Source organism: Polypterus senegalus, chromosome 1, assembly GCF_016835505.1.
Source record: "Polypterus senegalus isolate Bchr_013 chromosome 1, ASM1683550v1, whole genome shotgun sequence".
NCBI classification, from domain to species: Eukaryota; Metazoa; Chordata; class Cladistia; order Polypteriformes; family Polypteridae; genus Polypterus; species Polypterus senegalus.
The window spans coordinates 75,497,882-75,516,256 of NC_053154.1; the positions used below are offsets into that span (position 1 = coordinate 75,497,882).

The following is an 18,375-nucleotide window of genomic DNA, read 5'->3' on the forward strand; positions in this document are numbered from 1 at the left end:
CACCACTTCATTGTCAAATTGTTTTGTTTTGTTTTTTTTGGTGTGTAATCAGCTTTATTATGCAGTTGGCACGCTACAGCAGATGTAACAAGTTGATTAACAGTATTTTGTTTGAGGAGAGAATAACCAACAGTTGTTCTGTCAGCCACATAAATCCTAACTTTAGCACAGCATAATCTGTCAATTTCTGATCACTTGGCGTTTGTAAAACAGTATAGTATCAAGGTAATCTTCTTATATAACATGCTACCGTTGCTGTCCGTTTGTCTGTCCAGGATTTTAAATCACCTGTAGCTTGCAAACCATTTGAACTATTGACCTGAAATTTGGTACACATATACTATGTGACATCTACTATCCGCTTTTGGGGTAATGATCGACCTCCAAGGTAATTCCTATTTTTATTCTATTTTATTGTAGAATCAACTCTCAGCAGCGGCTGGCAGGGCGGTAATGTGGCACTTGTGTACGGGCGCTGTTCTCATCCCTACCACCTTCGCCATCACTTCCCCTACCTCTTCATATCTTAAATCATTCTTCTGAGGCAGATTTAACACTTAAGTGCAAGCTTAAGTGAAAAATAAAGGAAAACATACTAATTAATTACAACACAAACATTGACTTAATTACTTTTAACGTGAAAAGATGCCGACAAAAGAAGAGAAGAAGCGGGCCGCTAGTTGAAGGAAAGAAGAGCTGCTCAGGAAGCAGCAAATGCATCAACTTCTGAGCAAACGAATGCTAAACATACAGAGAAAGAGTATGAAAACTATGAATGCTCAAGTGTATTCACTGCACGTTATCATGCAGTGTGCCATTACTGGTACTTAATAATCACAAATATTATTTCCTTATTATATAGAAACACTTTACAAGGTCTTGTTCAAGTTTGTCTCTCCTAAAATTTATTTCATCCAACTAGATGTTTCTGTGAGACTCTCTTAGATGTAATGCTCAAATTAACACTTTCTTAACTTTCTGCACTTGATGCCAGGATACCTGGAATAGTTAACAAAAACATCTAAACATTGTCTGTTAGTGTATCAGTGTGTGTTTATGTTGGTTAATGTCTTTCAGAGCAGAAGCCTGCCTGTGGCATTAGCCACCTTATGATAGCATGCTAGTCCAGTGCACCAGATAAATATTTACGAGAACTTCAATATAACTTCTGACAGGTGACTTTGATCCATCCATTAATATACCAGCACTGTTTATCTTGTATGGTAACCAACATGTAGAAGAACCTTCAGCTGAGTCAAGGCTCAGCCAGTGCAAGTAGACAATATTACTGCAACTTTACAAACCAACACCAACTCATCCTCAAGATGAAGCTACTGGTTAGATGCTTTTTAGATGTGAGTTTTTAAAACTGCACGTTGTTATTGGATGCACAATACAGGTTAAGTTTAGGGGCATAAATTTTATCAGTGTTTTACAAATAATTCACCTACTAAGTGTCCTGGGAATGAAACTTGTACACAGGTATTGTTGTTGTGGATTTCTTTAGTCTGTGTGGGTTTTCCCTCTGCTTCTCCTACCATATCCCTAAAGGCATACTGGTTAGGTTAACTGGCAATTCTCATTTGGCCCCTATGTGACTGTGGTTGTCCTATCCAGGTCAAGTTCCTACCTTATACTCAAAGCTGCCAGGATAGTGCTCCCACAATCCTGAATGGATTAAGCAAGTTTGAAAATGAAATTTTATTATATTGACTATCAAAAGAGCAAGTTAAAAAAACTTTTACCTGTCCAGATCCTATATCCACCACATTCCAGCAGCCTGAATAGTCGCATAGTCTTTTGGCTACCTGAACAAGAGGAAAGACAGACACAATAAACTTTTTGGATTATATTAAACAGTTTTTTGTAATCATGATTACACTAGCCTTGCTGCATTTCAGAAATATATTCAGTGTCAATTGCAATTGAACGTCTAATTCTGCTGGTTAAATAGTCATGTGTCCCAAAATATAACAGAGGCTTTAGTCTCTGTGTCTCCACAGAATGGCAGAAAGCTGCAAATGTGATTAACATACTGAGAAAGTGCAATTTATTAACAGTAAAATACCAAAGAGGATTCCAAAAGTAGAGAATAATATACTAAAAATGAAAATTGACCTCAAAGAAAAAGTAGAAAGTGTAAGGGGGTGAAAGGATACAGATCTCAAAAGTAGAGAAATTAAATACAAAAAAAGTGTCTTCATTTGGCCTAAAGAAATACTTTAAATATAAGATAACATGACATTCACCAGTCCACTTGATCTATCACAGGGTCATGCAGAGGTGGAGTCTAAACTGGCAGCACAGATCGAAAGGTAGGAACTAAGCACAGATGATGTTTCAGACTGTCGCACGTGCCTACATTAACACTTGACCAGTTTAGAGTAACTAATCAACCCAAGATGGATATCTGAGAATTAGGGTGAAACATTCCTGCAAATATGGGAAGAATGTGCACACTTTACACATATTTGTTAGATATGTATTCTGAATGGTGGATCTATAAGATAGCAGTGCTAGCTACTGCACAGCCCTCATTCAGAGGCTTGGAGTATGCACTGATAGCGCATTGCTGCACCCACAAAACGACAAAACACCTGTATTGAGACCCAAGTGCAGTGGGTAACACCTCAGTACCACATTGGAACAGTGTGAGGGTTTCCTGCCATCAATCCCAAAAGTTTTCCCTGTAAGTTGGAGGACCTGCTTGCAGGGCTGGATGAAGTTTAACGTCATTCCCAGGACGAAGCAATTGCAGGTTCAGGTTCTTGCTCAGGGACCTGATGGAGTAGAGTTACTCTGTTGGGCCCTTAAAGGATCATTTCTGAGACTTGTAGCACTACAGTGTCGGATTTAGTCCAATACTTGCTAACATTCAGAATAATAGGATATTATATTTCCATGTTACAGTTAATCGAAAATGGCATTTCTGTTAAAATGTAATGCACAGATATTCATGCTGCATAGGGTTAAAATTAAATGAAACAACTTTAATATACCAACTGCTGCTGTGAGTAATATTACAAATCTTAACCTGCAGGGGGCCTCGGCTAAATCTCTGAAAGAGTCTACAAAATTTAGAAGCTTAATTTTTATTTTCATTATTTGCATAAGGGTAGCAGAGTGATTAACAGTGCGGCCTTGACATTTATCATAATGGCTTTAAAACTCGGCCAGCTCACTTTTGATGTGTACTGCATAGTCAGCATGCTATCCCAAGTGTCAGTGTATGTTTTTTTTCACCCAATTGTGTTAGTTTCCTCCCATATCTCAAAGATGCATATTAGATGTTCTGATAACCTATGCTGGTCTGCTGTGAATAAGTTTGGTTGTGCAAGTGATGGTCTGATGCAATATTGAGGGTTGTCTTTTGTCCTAAATCCACTGCTGATAAGATTCTGGCTCCCCAGGAAACTAAAATTTAATGAGCAGCATATAAAAAATTAAGGGTTACTGGTATACAGTTTCTTTATTACAAACCGGATTCCAAAAAAGTTGGGACACTAAACAAATTGTGAATAAAAACAGAATGCAATGATGTGGAGATGGCAAATGTCAATATTTTATTTGTAATAGGACATAGATGACAGATCAAATGTTTAATCCGAGTAAATGTAGCATTTTAAAGGAAAAATATGTTGATACAAAATTTCACAGTGTCAACAAATCCCAAAAAAGTTGGGACAAGTAGCAATAAGAGGCTGGAAAAAGTAAATTTGAGCATAACGAAGAGCTGGAAGACCAATAAACACTAATTAGGTCAATTGGCAACATAATTGGGTATAAAAAGAGCTTCTCAGAGTGGCAGTGTCTCTCAGAAGCCAAGATGGGTAGAGGATCACCAATTCCCACAATGTTGCGCAGAAAGATAGTGGAGCAATATCAGAAAGGTGTTACCCAGCGAAAAATTGCAAAGACTTTGCATCTATCATCATCAACTGTGCATAACATTATCCGAAGATTCAGAGAATCTGGAACAATCTCTGTGCGTAAGGGTCAAGGCCGTAAAACCATACTGGATACCCGTGATCTCCGGGCCCTTAAACGACACTGCACCACAAACAGGAATGCTACTGTAAAGGAAATCACAGAATGGGCTCAGGAATACTTCCAGAAACCATTGTCAGTGAACACAATCCACCGTGCCATCCGCCGTTGCCAGCTGAAACTCTACAGTGCAAAGAAGAAGCCATTTCTAAGCAAGATCCACAAGCTCAGGCGTTGTCACTGGGCCAGGGATCATTTAAAATGGAGTGTGGCAAAATGGAAGACTGTTCTGTGGTCAGACGAGTCACGATTCAAGTTCTTTTGGAAATCTGGGACGCCATGTCATCCGGACCAAAGAGGACAAAGACAACCCAAGTTGTTATCAACGCTCAGTTCAGAAGCCTGCATCTCTGATGGTATGGGGTTGCATGAGTGCGTGTGGCATGAGCAGCTTGCATGTCTGGAAAGGCACCATCAATGCAGAAAAATATATTCAGGTTCTAGAACAACATATGCTCCCATCCAGACGTCATCTCTTTCAGGGAAGACCCTGCATTTTTCAACAAGATAATGCCAGACCACATTCTGCATCAATCACAACATCATGGCTGCGTAGGAGAAGGATCCGGGTACTGAAATGGCCAGTCTGCAGTCCAGATCTTTCACCTATAGAGAACATTTGGCGCATCATAAAGAGGAAGGTGCGACAAAGAAGGCCCAAGACGATTGAACAGTTAGAGGCCTGTATTAGACAAGAATGGGAGAGCATTCCTATTTCTAAACTTGAGAAACTGGTCTCCTCGGTCCCCAGACGTCTGTTGAGTGTTGTAAGAAGAAGGGGAGATGCCACACAGTGGTGAAAATGGCCTTGTCCCAACTTTTTTGGGATTTGTTGACACCATGAAATTCTGAATCAACATATTTTTCCCTTAAAATGATACATTTTCTCAGTTTAATCTTTTGTTCCGTGATTTATGTTCTATTCTGAATAAAATATTAGAAGTTGGCACCTCCACATCATTGCATTCAGTTTTTATTCACGATTTGTATAGTGTCCCAACTTTTTTGGAATCCGGTTTGTATATCATATTTAAACAAATACAACTTCACATTATTTTAATTTATATTTCATTTGTGTTATATATTCTCTATGTAATATCCAGCTCAGAGGAAAACAAGCTGATAATACTTAGGCGTGAAGACAAAATTACAAAGTATGTTATTGTGTAAGCATGACGAGTTACAAAAATAATAAAATGAAAAAGATTAAATTCTTACTCTTCCCAGATGGCGAATCTCATGCTGTTTCTTAGGCTTAACATGTTTCCTGAAGATGTGACTCAGCATTGAGCTTTGGCTGCAATTCTTTAGAAATTCTGCTGGCTTTGCTTTTCCTGATTTGTCCATGGGAATGTTCAAGTTTGTTTCCATATGTGGAATTCTGGGAAATGACAGAGCTTGTGCTGTTGCTCGGAAAGCCAAAAGAGACAGTGGCCAAACTGACCTATAGTTATAAAAAGATAATTAATATTTTACTTGGAGCTTCCATTTTAAAAATAATTACTATAATAAAAAAGAATTAACCTTACAAAATGTAAAATAACTCAAGAATTAGTTTTTTTCATATAGTTAGCTGAATGAATTAATAAAATGTATTGAAATTTTAGTATGTGATTGTAAAGAGTTAATAAATAAAATATATATAAAATTCTACATACATTTTTTAATATAAATTTCTCACCCTATGCTATACACAACACAAATCATTTAAGTCAATTATGCTTCATTTGACTATCTGGGGGAACAATTCTCTTTAAAAAGAATATGTTTCTAGTTCTTATTTATTTTGAATTATACACCAGATCGATTTTATATGCATTCTCTGCAAAGTAAAAAAGTGAACACTAGTAATTCCTGTGGGTGAATGGCCTTCCTTCTTATTTAACTTACTGCTCTTAGTGACTTTATAAAATACACTGTGTGGTAGTACAGCATGGGTGCATTGCTGCTTTAAAGTGGTTGCACTCCAGTGATATTCCTGATCAGAGTTCCTTTTGTGTAAAGTTTGTATAATTCTACCTGTATTCACATTTAATTATACTTGTATACACCCTTTTGGTCCCACAGTATAAAAAGACTATTATATTAACTGGCAATAATTTCAATTTCCCAGAGTGAAGGAGTGATCTGCTCTGGAATTTAACACAATGGCTATAGTTAGTCTTTTCCATTTTGCCCTCCATGCTTTTTAATGTTCATTATTGTACAACAGCATGGGAAGCGGTACTGGAGCTGAAGGCTTTAAGAACAAATACCCTTCCTAACACCAATTTCCTTTATTTGTCTTTTATAACATGCAAGAGGGACACACAGTGGGCAGAGAGAAAATTGGGTGTGGACAAACAGTTGGTTACTGAAGTGATATTAAAGTATGAGGAAGCACGAACATCAATCAGGACAGCAAATGAGCATAGCAAAAGGTTTGAGGACAAGGTGGGGCTGGACAAGCTATCTGTCCTGCGTTTATTGCTATTTGCAATTGTTATGAAGGTGGTGGTCATATAAGTGGGTGGAGGATTGTCATTGGAGCTTTTATATGCTGATGATCTACTACTGATAATAAAAAATGAGCAGAAACTGAAGGTGAGACAGTAGAACGAAAAGTTAGCTTGGAAGCAAAAGACCTTAAGGTAAACACAGGAAAGAAAATGGTGACGGTTGGAGGTGAAGGGCCAGGAGGGATGGAGTTGGGTTCATGGCTGTGTGGTGTGTTTGTAGAGGTGCTGGGAGAACATAATCAAATACAAGGGCTCTGGTGCATAAAATATGTAGTGGTGTGAAGGGCAGTATGTATGTGGTGTATGTAAGAGGGGTGCAGAATGCTTATGCAGTAAGAATAAATTTAGACAGCAGTAATGGAGTAATTTTGGAGAAAGTACGGAGGTTCTGCTACTCAGGTGACATTATGTGTACAGACAGAACTTTGGGGACAGCACTGGTACTAAGGGTGAGAGGTGCATAGAAGAAAGCCAGGGGGTGTCCCCCATTGTGACTTCTATCAGAGCCTCTCTAGCACTGAAAGAGAATGAAATCTGTGTGAGGAGCGGTATGTTTTGTGCAAGTGAGGCATGGCTAATCAAAGTGTAACATAAAGCAAAGATAGAAAGAGCAGTGATGAGAATAATCGGGCAGAAATTTGGAATGTCACAGACTAAAAGGAGGTTGAATGCTGAGCTAAAAGAAAGACTTGATGAGGTGATAGATGATGTACTGAGGAGAATCAGACCAAGGTAACTTGGGAATGTGGAGATGGTTGGAAAGCAGTATAATTAGCTGGTTGTGAAGATTTGTAGCTGGAGTGCTGTCAAATGACATGGACAGAATAGGTCTCAACCCAAAGGAAGTCCTAGAAACATAGGCAGGGGAAGAAAATTAGTTGGAAAAACAGAACACCCAGAAAAAGCATTTTAAATTGGTGATGATGATTTCCCCCATTTTTAAAAACATGCCTATTCAGTTCAGTTAAACCAATTTAATACTCATTTTCAGAGTAATACTATTTAAGAAAAATATTCAAAATTGCATACTATGAGGCTTTGGCATTGGTATTGATAATTTTCATAATTCTTAAACAGCATTTTCTTACTAATTTCTATGTTATCTTTTATCTCTGTTCTCACTTTTAATTATTCTGCTCAGAATTTTCAATAGCAAGAGTTTCTTATACATTTTCTCTGAAAATGAAGAACTCTCTTTAAAACTAAATAGGAAACCAACTTTATGTAAAGTTTTTTAAAATATAATTTAAATTGCTTTTCAAATAATTAGAATGTTCAATTTGGATTAGTATTGTGTTTTTTGGGTAAACCTGCTATAAAAGTAAAACTAAAAGCCTTAAAGTATTTTAATGTCTGACTCATTGTCTGCAAATGAGCCAACTCATCATTTGTACTTATAGAATACAGGGCAAAATTACAATGGACTAAGAAGTCTGACTTAGATCTGGCAGTTTTTACAATTTTCTGCTGTTCTCTTCTTAACTTTTAAAGGAACATTTCATTCAGGAAATCAATGCAGTTTAGGTCCCAAAACACTCTCAGAATGCAATCTCACTGAGATTAACCCAAACATTTCTGTACTCAGCTAGTTCAACACAAGGTGCATGCTAACCTGGCCACACAATTTAGGCACAAACATTTGAGAATTTATGTTGTAAGTATCTGGCCCTAGAGTAAGTTGGGTAACTTTTTTGGTGAACCAACCTTAAAAATGTAAATTTCTGTATTCATTTTGTGCATAGTTACATGACATACTGTAAATGACAGGCTGACTAATCACAAAATCAGTTTTTGTCTTTTAATATTAATACAAGAAAATGGTTGTCATATAGGTAATAAACATATCAGACTGCATTACCTTCCTCCACCTCTAGACAGTCCATCCAAGAAATCAGCTAGCTGAGATGAGGAGAGGTCACCGAGTGCTTCCTGCCAACTTAGTGGAAGCTTTTCCCATAGTCTCTCACTGAAAAACTCCTGTACAAAACACAATAAAAATATTTTATTACAAAGTAAATACATTTCAAAAACATATTTTGAAAACTAGCATTTAATACCTATCTATATAAATGCAAAGTACAACATTCAGGATGTAAGCAATAATATTAACTAAAAACCAAACAATGTGCTGACTTGATCAGCTATATATTGTTATCCTTCAGACAACATTCAGAAGCAATTAAAAAATAAAATTCAGTAGTACCATATATTTTAAAACCATTCCAGTACAAATGACGGAATGTGATTTTATCATCAGTTTCATTATGCTTTTAGGGTTGCAGTGACAATACACTGAGCTGAACTGACCACGCCATTCTTTCCTCCTGGAAATTTCCTAGGTGCTCTCACCCACAGCACTCAACAGATATAATATAGAGTGTTCTAAGTCTACCCTTGGTTTTCCCCATGTTGTCCCAACTTGGTACACCAAGCTAGAGGTGCCAATGGAGCATCTTGACTATAGTATACACCCCAATCCCCTCAACTGGTTCCTCCTAATGCAGAGAGAAGATTCTCCATTTACTTGGTATGAAGAAGCAATAGGGACCTTAGGAACCAGAAGCTGTTTCTACTAGTGTATCCTACCAACCTCACTTACTGTGTGGTCAAATGTCTGCCCACTGCTGGGTGTCCTGCCCACTAACATCTTGAGGTCGCTAGGCTACAACATTTTTTCTCAATCTCTCACTCATTCATGCTGGTACTGATGCCAATTTCGTATGGCATCCAGGAAGAGGCAGCACACATACAGAGTATATTGTCTCCTAGTTGGCCCCCTTCTTTCCTTAAGCGGCGTATATGAGACCTTTTCTCTTATTTCTAGCATCTCTGTCTTGGAGGTTCCATGCTCTGTCCTATACTTTATTGGTGGTACAAGTTCCCATGGCAGTCTCCTGTCATAAGTATACCCTTTTCAGAATGCACACTGCCATTTAAAGCACTATATATTTGGCTGGGGGCAAAATGACTAAGTACCCACTTATAATACCTGGAACAATTTAGAAAACACCAAAGGAAACTTACTATTATATAGGAATCTGTGAGGTGCCGATACATACACAGAAACTTGGTGAGACTAGCTGCTAACCTCTTTTGTTGATCCACTGAGAAGCTTTGGTAATTCATGGCACAGTGCATTTCAGCCATTTCAGGATCCTGCCTAAATGAAAAAACAAAAAAAATATATCTATTTTTAAAATATATAGTGACATTTGAACTTCTGAACAATATTCTCAGCCATTCCACAATAAATTATCGGTAGAATAGTAAACTGATTTTCTACTTAAGTATAGCCATGAAGGTGACTTAAGAACATAACAGATATCCAGTTGGAGTAAAGCAAAAATTACCTACAGAGCAGGGTTATAGAGTCAGAGTTGGAAGCAATTACTTGGTTGCTGGAGGAAAAAATGTACCAACTCCAAATCCGACTTGGACTAAATGTAAATTATAATATAATATGTTAAAATTTCCAATTTCACATAAACCGATTCAATTAAAACTATTTTTCTCCTACACTTCAATTAAAATATACTGTAGCTTCTTTTTTCATTTTGAAAGTTTAGCTTTATATTTAATGTTACACATTGTTTGGAATGGCAACTTTGCTAACTATATAAGTTTTAGCAAAATACAATGTTTTTCCAGCAATGTAAGAACTGTGTTGGTGTGAACAAAGTGTTTCCTTCTCAGAATCTTTCAGTTAAATTACCCTGTGAGCACTACTTACTATTTTGCAATATATTTATCACTCATATGTAATCAGACATGTATGAATTACAGCATTTATTTGAAAATGTATCTATTAAAATGGCATGTGTTTTTAAACTACTCAAGGACAAAGAATTTAAACATTCATGAAGATAAAAAGATAAAATGTATTCCACTCATGACTGAAAGCTAAAAAAATGTGTAGGCAACTTAACTGTGTGTCTTTTTAATAGAGTGCTAAATACAAGTAGATTATTAATGAATTACATTGTATTGATATCACATTCTCAAATAGAGAAAAAAGTTACTTGCCAGAAACGTTTGCTTTTCTATTGATCTTGGAGTACCAGGGTTGTACCATGTTAGCCATTATGACATTAGAACACTCTAGACGAGAATAGGCCATTCAGACCAACAAAGTTCACCAGTCCTATCCACTTATTTCTTCTAAAAAAACATCAAGTCGAGTTTTGAAAGTACCTAAAATCTTACTGTCTACCACACTACTTGCTAGCTTATTCCTGCACACACAGTGTCTATTGTTTGTGTAAAGAGTAACCTCCTAATGTTTGTGCAAAATGTACCCTTAACAAGTTTCCAACTGTGTCCCCTTGTTCTTAATGAATTAATTTTAAAATAACAGTCTCAATCCACTGTTCTAATTCCTTTCATTATTTTAAACACTTCAATCATGTCAACTCTTAATCTTCTTTTGCTTAAACTGTATAGGCTCAGCTCTCTTAATCCTTACTCACAATTCAACCCCTGTATTCTAGGGACATTTTCTAGTGCTGCTATGTCCTTTTTTAGCCTGGAGACCAAAACTGCACACAGTAATCCAGATGAGGCCTCAACAGTGTGCTATAAAGCCTGAGCATAACCTAACTGGACTTGTACTTCACACATTGTGCTATACAACCCAACATTCTCTTTGCCTTCTTAATGGCTTCTGATCACTGCTGGGAAGTGGATAGCTTAGAGTCCATTATGACTCCTAAACCCTTCTCATAAGGTGCACTTTTGATTTTCCTGACCGACCATTATGTATTCAAACCTAATATTTTTGCTTTCTATGTGTAATACTTTATATTTACTGACATTAAATGTCATCTGCCACAAATCTGCCCAATCCTGTATGCTATCCAAGTCCTTCTGTAATGAAATAACAGATTCCAAACTATCTGCTAATCCACCTATCTTGGTATCATCTGCAAATTTAACCAGCTTGTTACTTATATTCCTATCTAAATCATTTATTTATATACAGTATATTAAAAATAGCAGCGGTCCTAGCACTGACCCCTGTGAAACATCACTCTTAACATCGGCCAATTCTGATGAGGTTCCTCAAACCATCACCCTCTGCTTCCTGTGTTTGAGCCAATTCTGCACCCATCTGAAAACATCATCCTGAACTCCCACTTCATTTAGTTTGAAGCCCAACCTCTCATGTGGCACCTTATCAAATGCTTTCTGAAAGTCAAGATAAATAATATCATATGCTCCACTTCCACTGATCATATCCCTTTGTTGCCTCCTTATAGAATTCCAGCATATTAGTAAAACACAGCTTCCCTCTTCTGAACCCATGCTGACTGTTCAAAAAAACTCCTCTCCTTGCCATGTGTTGGTCAATCTTATCCTTAATAATTCCTTCCATTAATTTTCCTGTAATGCGTGTTAACCTTACTGGCCTATAGTTGCTTGGATCTTCCCTGTCGCCCTTTTTATATAATGGGATGATATTTGCCATTTTCCAGTCCTTCGGAATCTCTCCAGTGCGCAGTGACTTCCTAAAAATATATGTGTCAAGGGTTTATTTATGTACTCGCTAGCCTCCTTAAGAACTCGAGGGCAAATATTATCTGGTCGTGGTCATTTGTTTGATTTCAGCTTATTTAATCTGAGCAGCACTTCTCCCTCTACAATTTCACTTGTGAAGACCTCAGAAAAATGTAGGGGTGCAATGAGAAGTTAAGCAACTTGTATGAAGAAGGGGTCTGAGCTGCCTCAAAAGCTTGCATATTGTAATCTGTTCAGTTAGCTAATAAAACGTGTCATTTTGCTTCACTTCTTAGTGATACAGTTCTGGAAAAATGCTGGTGTTTTGTCAAGGTCTTCGCTTGAATGTTTCTGTCTACCTCTTAACTGTTTGGACTGTTTGTTTTTTAATTCCCTGCTACAGGCTACAGTTCCCAGTATTTATCTAGCTTTTCTTAAATTACATTTCCCGCAGAGTGACATTTTAGTTGTAGTGCTTTAACATAGTTTTCATTTGACCAACTAATCCATTCGAAGTTTCCTTTTTTTCACCTGTTTTTCAAGTTCAAATTTATGGTTAGACTACATAGTACATGGTTTACATATGATGCAGTTCTTACTGTGTCATCAGAACACCTTGGCTTCTATTCAGCTTAATAATACAGTTCACATTGCTGGTCCTGGGGAAACACTGTGCCTGCTAGTTTTCACTTGAATGCTGAATCTAACTAAAATTTAATGATCTAATTTATTTGTATTCTAATTCAAAAATGCTCAACTGTTTAAGTTTTACTCTTTAAGAAATTTAAACAAGACATGTGATTGATAGGTGGCATAGTGATAAGAGTAGTTAACATTACAATTTACCTTCTCAAAGGAATGAGGGGATCATCTACTGCTCCAGTGTCTGTCTACATCAGAGTGTATACTGTCTTCAAATCTACTGTACATGTGTTAACTCTGTTAAGTTATGCCCTAAATTGGGGCAATAAGGAGTCTGTACTTTGATTAAATATGTCCCAAGAAGGGTTAATCCTTACCTTATTCCTAACACTGTTAGGATAAGCTGTGGTGCTTTGGAAGAATGGATGAATGTTACGGAATTGCTTAATATTTGCACAGGTGCCTGTGCATATTTACACTGTTATATAAATTTAAACATTAAGTTAAGTAAATACTGTAACGGACGGGTGGTCTGTTGAAGGTTGGTTTTTGCCATGTACCCACTACTGGCTCCACTCCCAAGCAGTGAATTAAATTAAGGTTTACAAATAAAGTAATTAATTAATAAGCTGACTTCTGGGCAATATAAATAGTAAAAGTAAAAAACAATTCTGGAAATTTCTTACAGAGCAAACTATACAGTTAAATATTTCTATCCGATCAAGTTTAAGAATGTAAAAATTTTAAACATTGTTTTAAAAATGGTTAGACTGTATTCTGCTGTAGTGTTCTCTTAGAACCAGAATGAGGGATTCAAATCATGATGAAAGTAGGCTTTTCTCCAAAGGTGTATTTATTATGATATTTAAGTAACTACATCAACCCATGCTTAAGGTAATGTATTAAAAAATGGGTAGAATCAGGTGCTCATTAAAAAGGCTATGACAGCTTAAAGAAGGGATCTCAGTGACGCTAAAGTAGGGCTACTGCAAGTACAGAGTGAAACTCTTAAACATGCATGTAATAATTGAAAATGCAATATATCACCACTGTATGGCTAAAAAAGAAAACAAAACTGGTTTGATATGGTCTATATAGTGCTTCCATACAAATTACACTTTAGTCACACCACATGAAACTATTCATGAAAAAAGTTTACAATACAATGCAACCGAGTGTACAGTTGTGGACAAAAGCTTTGAGAATGACACAAATATTAATTTTCACAAAGTTGGCTGCCTCAGTTTTTATGATGTCAATTTGCATATACTCCAGAATGTTACGAAGAGTGATCTGATGAATTGCAATTAACTGCAACGTCCCTCTTTGCCATGGAAATGAACTAAGTCCCAAATAAAAAACATTTCCACTGTTGTTGTGAAGAAGGCTTCAGGGTGCCCAAGAAAGTCCAGCATGCACTAGGACCGTCTCCTAAAGTTGATTTAGCTGCGGGATCAGAGCACCACCAGTGCAGAGCTTGCTCAAGAATGACAATAGGCAGGTGCGAGTACATCAGCAAGCACGGTAAGGCAAAGACTTTTGGAGGATGACATGGTGTCAAGAAGGGCAGCAAAGAAACCACTTCTCTCCAAGAAAAACATTGGGGACAGACTGATATTCTGCAAAAGCTACAGGGATTGGACTGCGGAGGACTGGGGTAAAGCCATTTTCTCTGATTAATCCCCTTTCCGATTGTTTGTGGCATCTGAAAAAAAGATTGTCTGGAGAACAAAAAGTGAGCCCTACTATCAGTCCTGTGTCATGCCAACAGTAAAGCATTCTGAGACCATTCATGTGTGGGGTTGCTTCTCAGGCATGGGAGTGGGCTCACTCACAATTGTGCCATGAATAAAGAATGGTACCAAAACATTCTCTGAGAGCAACTTCTCCCAACCACCCAAGAACTGTTTGGTGATGAACAAGTACCGTGCTATATGGGAAAAGTGATAAGTAAGTGGCTCAGGGAACAAAACATCGAAATTTTGGGTCCATGGCTAGGAAACTCCCCAGACCTTAATCCCATTGAGAACTTGTGGTCAATCCTCAAGAGGCGGGTGGACAAACAAAAACCAACAAATTCTGACAATCTCCAAGCGCTGATTATGCAAGAATAAGCTGCCATCAGTCAGGATTTGGCCTAGAAGCGGATTGTCAGCATGCCAGGGCAAATTGCAGAGGTCTTGAAAAGAAGGAGCAACACTGCAAATATTGATTATTTGTATAAACTTAATGTAATTGTCAATAAAAGCCTTTTTATTTTTAAATTTATGAAATGCTTGTTATTATACTTTAGTATGCTATAGATACATCCGATAAAATTTTATCTAAAAACAATGAAGCGACAAACTTTGTGAACACCAATACTTGTGTCATTCTCAAAACGTTTGGCCACAACTGTACAGTGCAATAATAGAGAATCAAGTAGACAAACTTGTATAATATTCACTTTGTACACAAATAAATGTGGAGTACAATGAACAGGAAATTGAATCAAAGTAAACAAACTGCATAGGTATACAGATTTGTATGCGGGTGGCTTCACGCCTCCATTGACCTTTACAGATCTAGTCAGGCTAGTGCTGGGCGGTATGAACAAAATTCTGTACAACAGTATTTTTCAAAATTATACTGGTTTCAGGGTATTCGACGGTATTTTTTTCCCATGCATGAGTGGATGTAATCCACATTTTCCACTGCAATTACTGCAGTAGAGTGGCTAAGAATAACCTATTCCACTGTCATGAGAATTGTTCATTGTACAAAATAAAATTTTAATGAGCACACAAGTATTAATACAGGTTTGCATGGCCCCATAAAGTGATAGTTTTAAAGGGTGTGGCACTAATAAAGAGAAGGAATCACACTGCATGACAGTTGCAGTCAAAATATAGAACCTTTTTATTGAACAAATTTTGAAAACAACAAACTATAATTTTGACAACATATTTTCAACCATCCAAAGAGGCATTTAGACTTTGTAAAATATCCAGAGATGCTTGTCAAAAGTTGTATTGCACTGAACAGGTCTTAGAAAAGGAATAAATAGTAAATATTTTTTGTAAACCAACTAAACTTTCTGTTAATGTTAACAATCTCTGTCCACTGACACGTTAGCTATATGGATTGTAATGGTGTTGGTTATCTCGATCCACCGCTTGCTTTTTTTGTCGTAAGCGCTACCTCTAGCAAACACGTCTACAAGTGACGTCTGACTCGAGTGTCCTCTAGCTTTTTCAGTTTTACCTGTGGGCGTAGAGGGTGCAAATCTTAGTTCCATACATTCATAGTACTCCAAAGCATGTTGCGGGTATGGTGGTGCAGCAATTTGCTCTTGTTGCCACCTCCGGCAACAACTTTAGCTCGACAGCATTTGCAGTAAATAGTTGTTTGGTCCACATCCGACTTTTTAAAATCAAAGTATCTCCTGTCAACAGATACAGCTCCTTTTTTCAGCAAATGTTCTTCTGTGTCATAATGTTCAACTTTATCAGCTGCTACAGCTTCAGTTTCGGAATGTTCTCTGTCCATTTTCATCGCTCAATTTACCTCCACTAACGCATGTACTCTGTTGCATGCGTGTTTAGAGGTGTAGCAGTTAAAAAGGTCCCCCCTTAAACATTTTCCTGCTAGCCCATGTTCCGAATGTTGTTTAGGCTATTTAAACCGGTGTTGCGGTATAAGAAAAATCCATATCATAACAAACATAAAAAACGGGTTTTGGTATGAACCGAGTTACCTCCCAGCACTAATTCAGGCCTCAATTTACTTTTCACATTTATTGGGGACACACATTTCATTGATTCACCTAACAGAGTACAGGTCTGATGGACTGCTTCTTTGCTTGTATTTTTTTTACCTGAATCCGTACTTAAAATCAGTATTAAAATCTGGATGGAGCATAACTTTTTAAAATTAAATTGCAACAAATCTGAACTCATGCAAGTTGGCACTAAAGCACAAGTTAAGAAAATGAGTTCCTTTTTTAGTCACTCTTGATGATGATCTCATTAGACCTTCTTCTAATGCAAGGAATTTTGGTATCATTTTTGAAGGAAGGATACACTGTAAGCCTTACTTATCATTTTGGTCCAACTGTATCAGCATACTATCTGAAAATGTATTGTACCATACATATTTTCCAGTTAATTCATAAGTCTGATTATGGAGTTGTATGCATCATACAGAATCACTTAAGATAACGAATTATGATGCATCTGAGAACTGATTTTTCCCACACTTCTTACAGAAGACAAAACCCATTACTTACAAATGAGAAACACTAGCAGACCGGTGCTGTCCTTCCTGTGAGGCGAGTTGAAAGATTTTTCCAACTGGAAAGCAACATAATGGTTTTAAAAGTCATGTAATAATAGAATATAATGAATATAAGTAGGCAGTGTGTCATGTTTATATTTTTAAATGTTGGGGGTACACTCAAGCTCCAGGACACCTATGGAACTGGTGATTATTTGTGTTTTTGTTTATTTCTTTCTCTTCATCATCAAGCATATGCATTTCATTTGTTACATGAATATGTCTGGTTGCTGATGGACTTCAATGTATGTTTTTTGAGTAACAATAAAAAGAGGGAAAAAAGCCTCTTTAGCCCTTATACATAAGAGCTAAGAAAAGCACTCTACATAATATCTGGGTGGGGTGCAATCAACAGACCTGCTTTAATAGGAACTGTGGCCAGATAGCATAAAACCTGGATGGGGTGAAATCAACAGACCCTCCTCTAATAGAAACTAGGGTCAGATATCTGAGATCGGTGTTGCGGTCCAGCAACGCTGACCCAAACATGCCCATTCCCAGCACACAGGCATATGGATTGCATTGGCAGTCTTCTACTTTGACTATCCTCAAATGCTTGATTGTGTCTCCATAAAGCAAGGGCAGACTATAATTTACAGAACCTTCCATAACAGGAACTGAGGTCAGTCATTTAAGATTGATGTCACTGCGCCAGCTACACTAACTCAAATGTGGCCATTCTGCCCATGGGCATGAGGACTGAGAGTGGCATCCTTCACATTTAAATATCTCAAAAGCTAAGGATTGTGCCAGCATAAAACCTGCGTGTTAGGCAATCAACAGACACTCTTCTAATAGGAACTGAGAGCAGATATATTTGGGATAGAAGTCACTGCCCCGGTATATTTCGCTTTTGTTAGTTAATGGAAGCTCTCGTTTTGTATTACTTACTGTTGCAGGCACTTAACAGTCGCGGTTCGAGTGACCCAATGGCAGTTAGATAAGAATTCTGCTTTGTCACTGCTATTCGTCCATGGCCGCAAAAACAAGTATATATTTTAACATTTAAATATCAAATTGGCAGCTTGGCTTTGGAATAAAATCCATTAGACCGCACGCCTCGGTATTTTAGATTTGCCAATGAAACCGGCAGCATTTCTATGGAATGAAAGTAACGACAGCGCGTGTAAAAACAATACAGCAAGTTGCACACGTAGGACAGTCCGATTCAAGTCCATTCATGCTACGAGGATCAAAGTGATTTTTTCAGTTCGAAGTCAGTAATGCTTTTCTCTTCAAGCCTCTCCAGTAAACACCATTCAAAACCATCTAAATGAACCCATTTATTTAGTATAAACACAGTTACCTGACAGGAAGCAGTTCTCAGCCGACGACTTCGCCTTCGTGTGCCCCGGCAGTGATCTGCCCAGTAAGCCATGCA

At 37.4% G+C, this 18,375-nt stretch overlaps 1 protein-coding gene across 4 annotated transcripts in view; it reads right to left on the reverse strand.

Moving 5' to 3' along the window:
- The window catches only part of rrnad1 (ribosomal RNA adenine dimethylase domain containing 1), a 43,867-nt gene extending 25,497 nt beyond the window's left edge, over positions 1-18,370 (reverse strand). For 2 of the 4 annotated variants that reach the window (XM_039750957.1, XM_039750971.1), the window contains exons 1-5: positions 18,301-18,370; positions 9,570-9,705; positions 8,404-8,522; positions 5,266-5,491; positions 1,746-1,808 (exon numbers count right to left, since the gene is read on the reverse strand). In XM_039750957.1, the coding sequence (XP_039606891.1) occupies positions 1,746-1,808; positions 5,266-5,491; positions 8,404-8,522; positions 9,570-9,692 (531 nt within the window). In that variant the 5' untranslated portion in view covers positions 9,693-9,705; positions 18,301-18,370. Of the gene's footprint in view, positions 1-1,745; positions 1,809-5,265; positions 5,492-8,403; positions 8,523-9,569; positions 9,706-16,947; positions 17,572-18,300 lie in introns of those variants that run through there. The other 2 variants (XM_039750963.1, XM_039750982.1) reach the window with 2 other exon arrangements.
- Between the last annotated feature and the right edge of the window lie 5 nt (positions 18,371-18,375).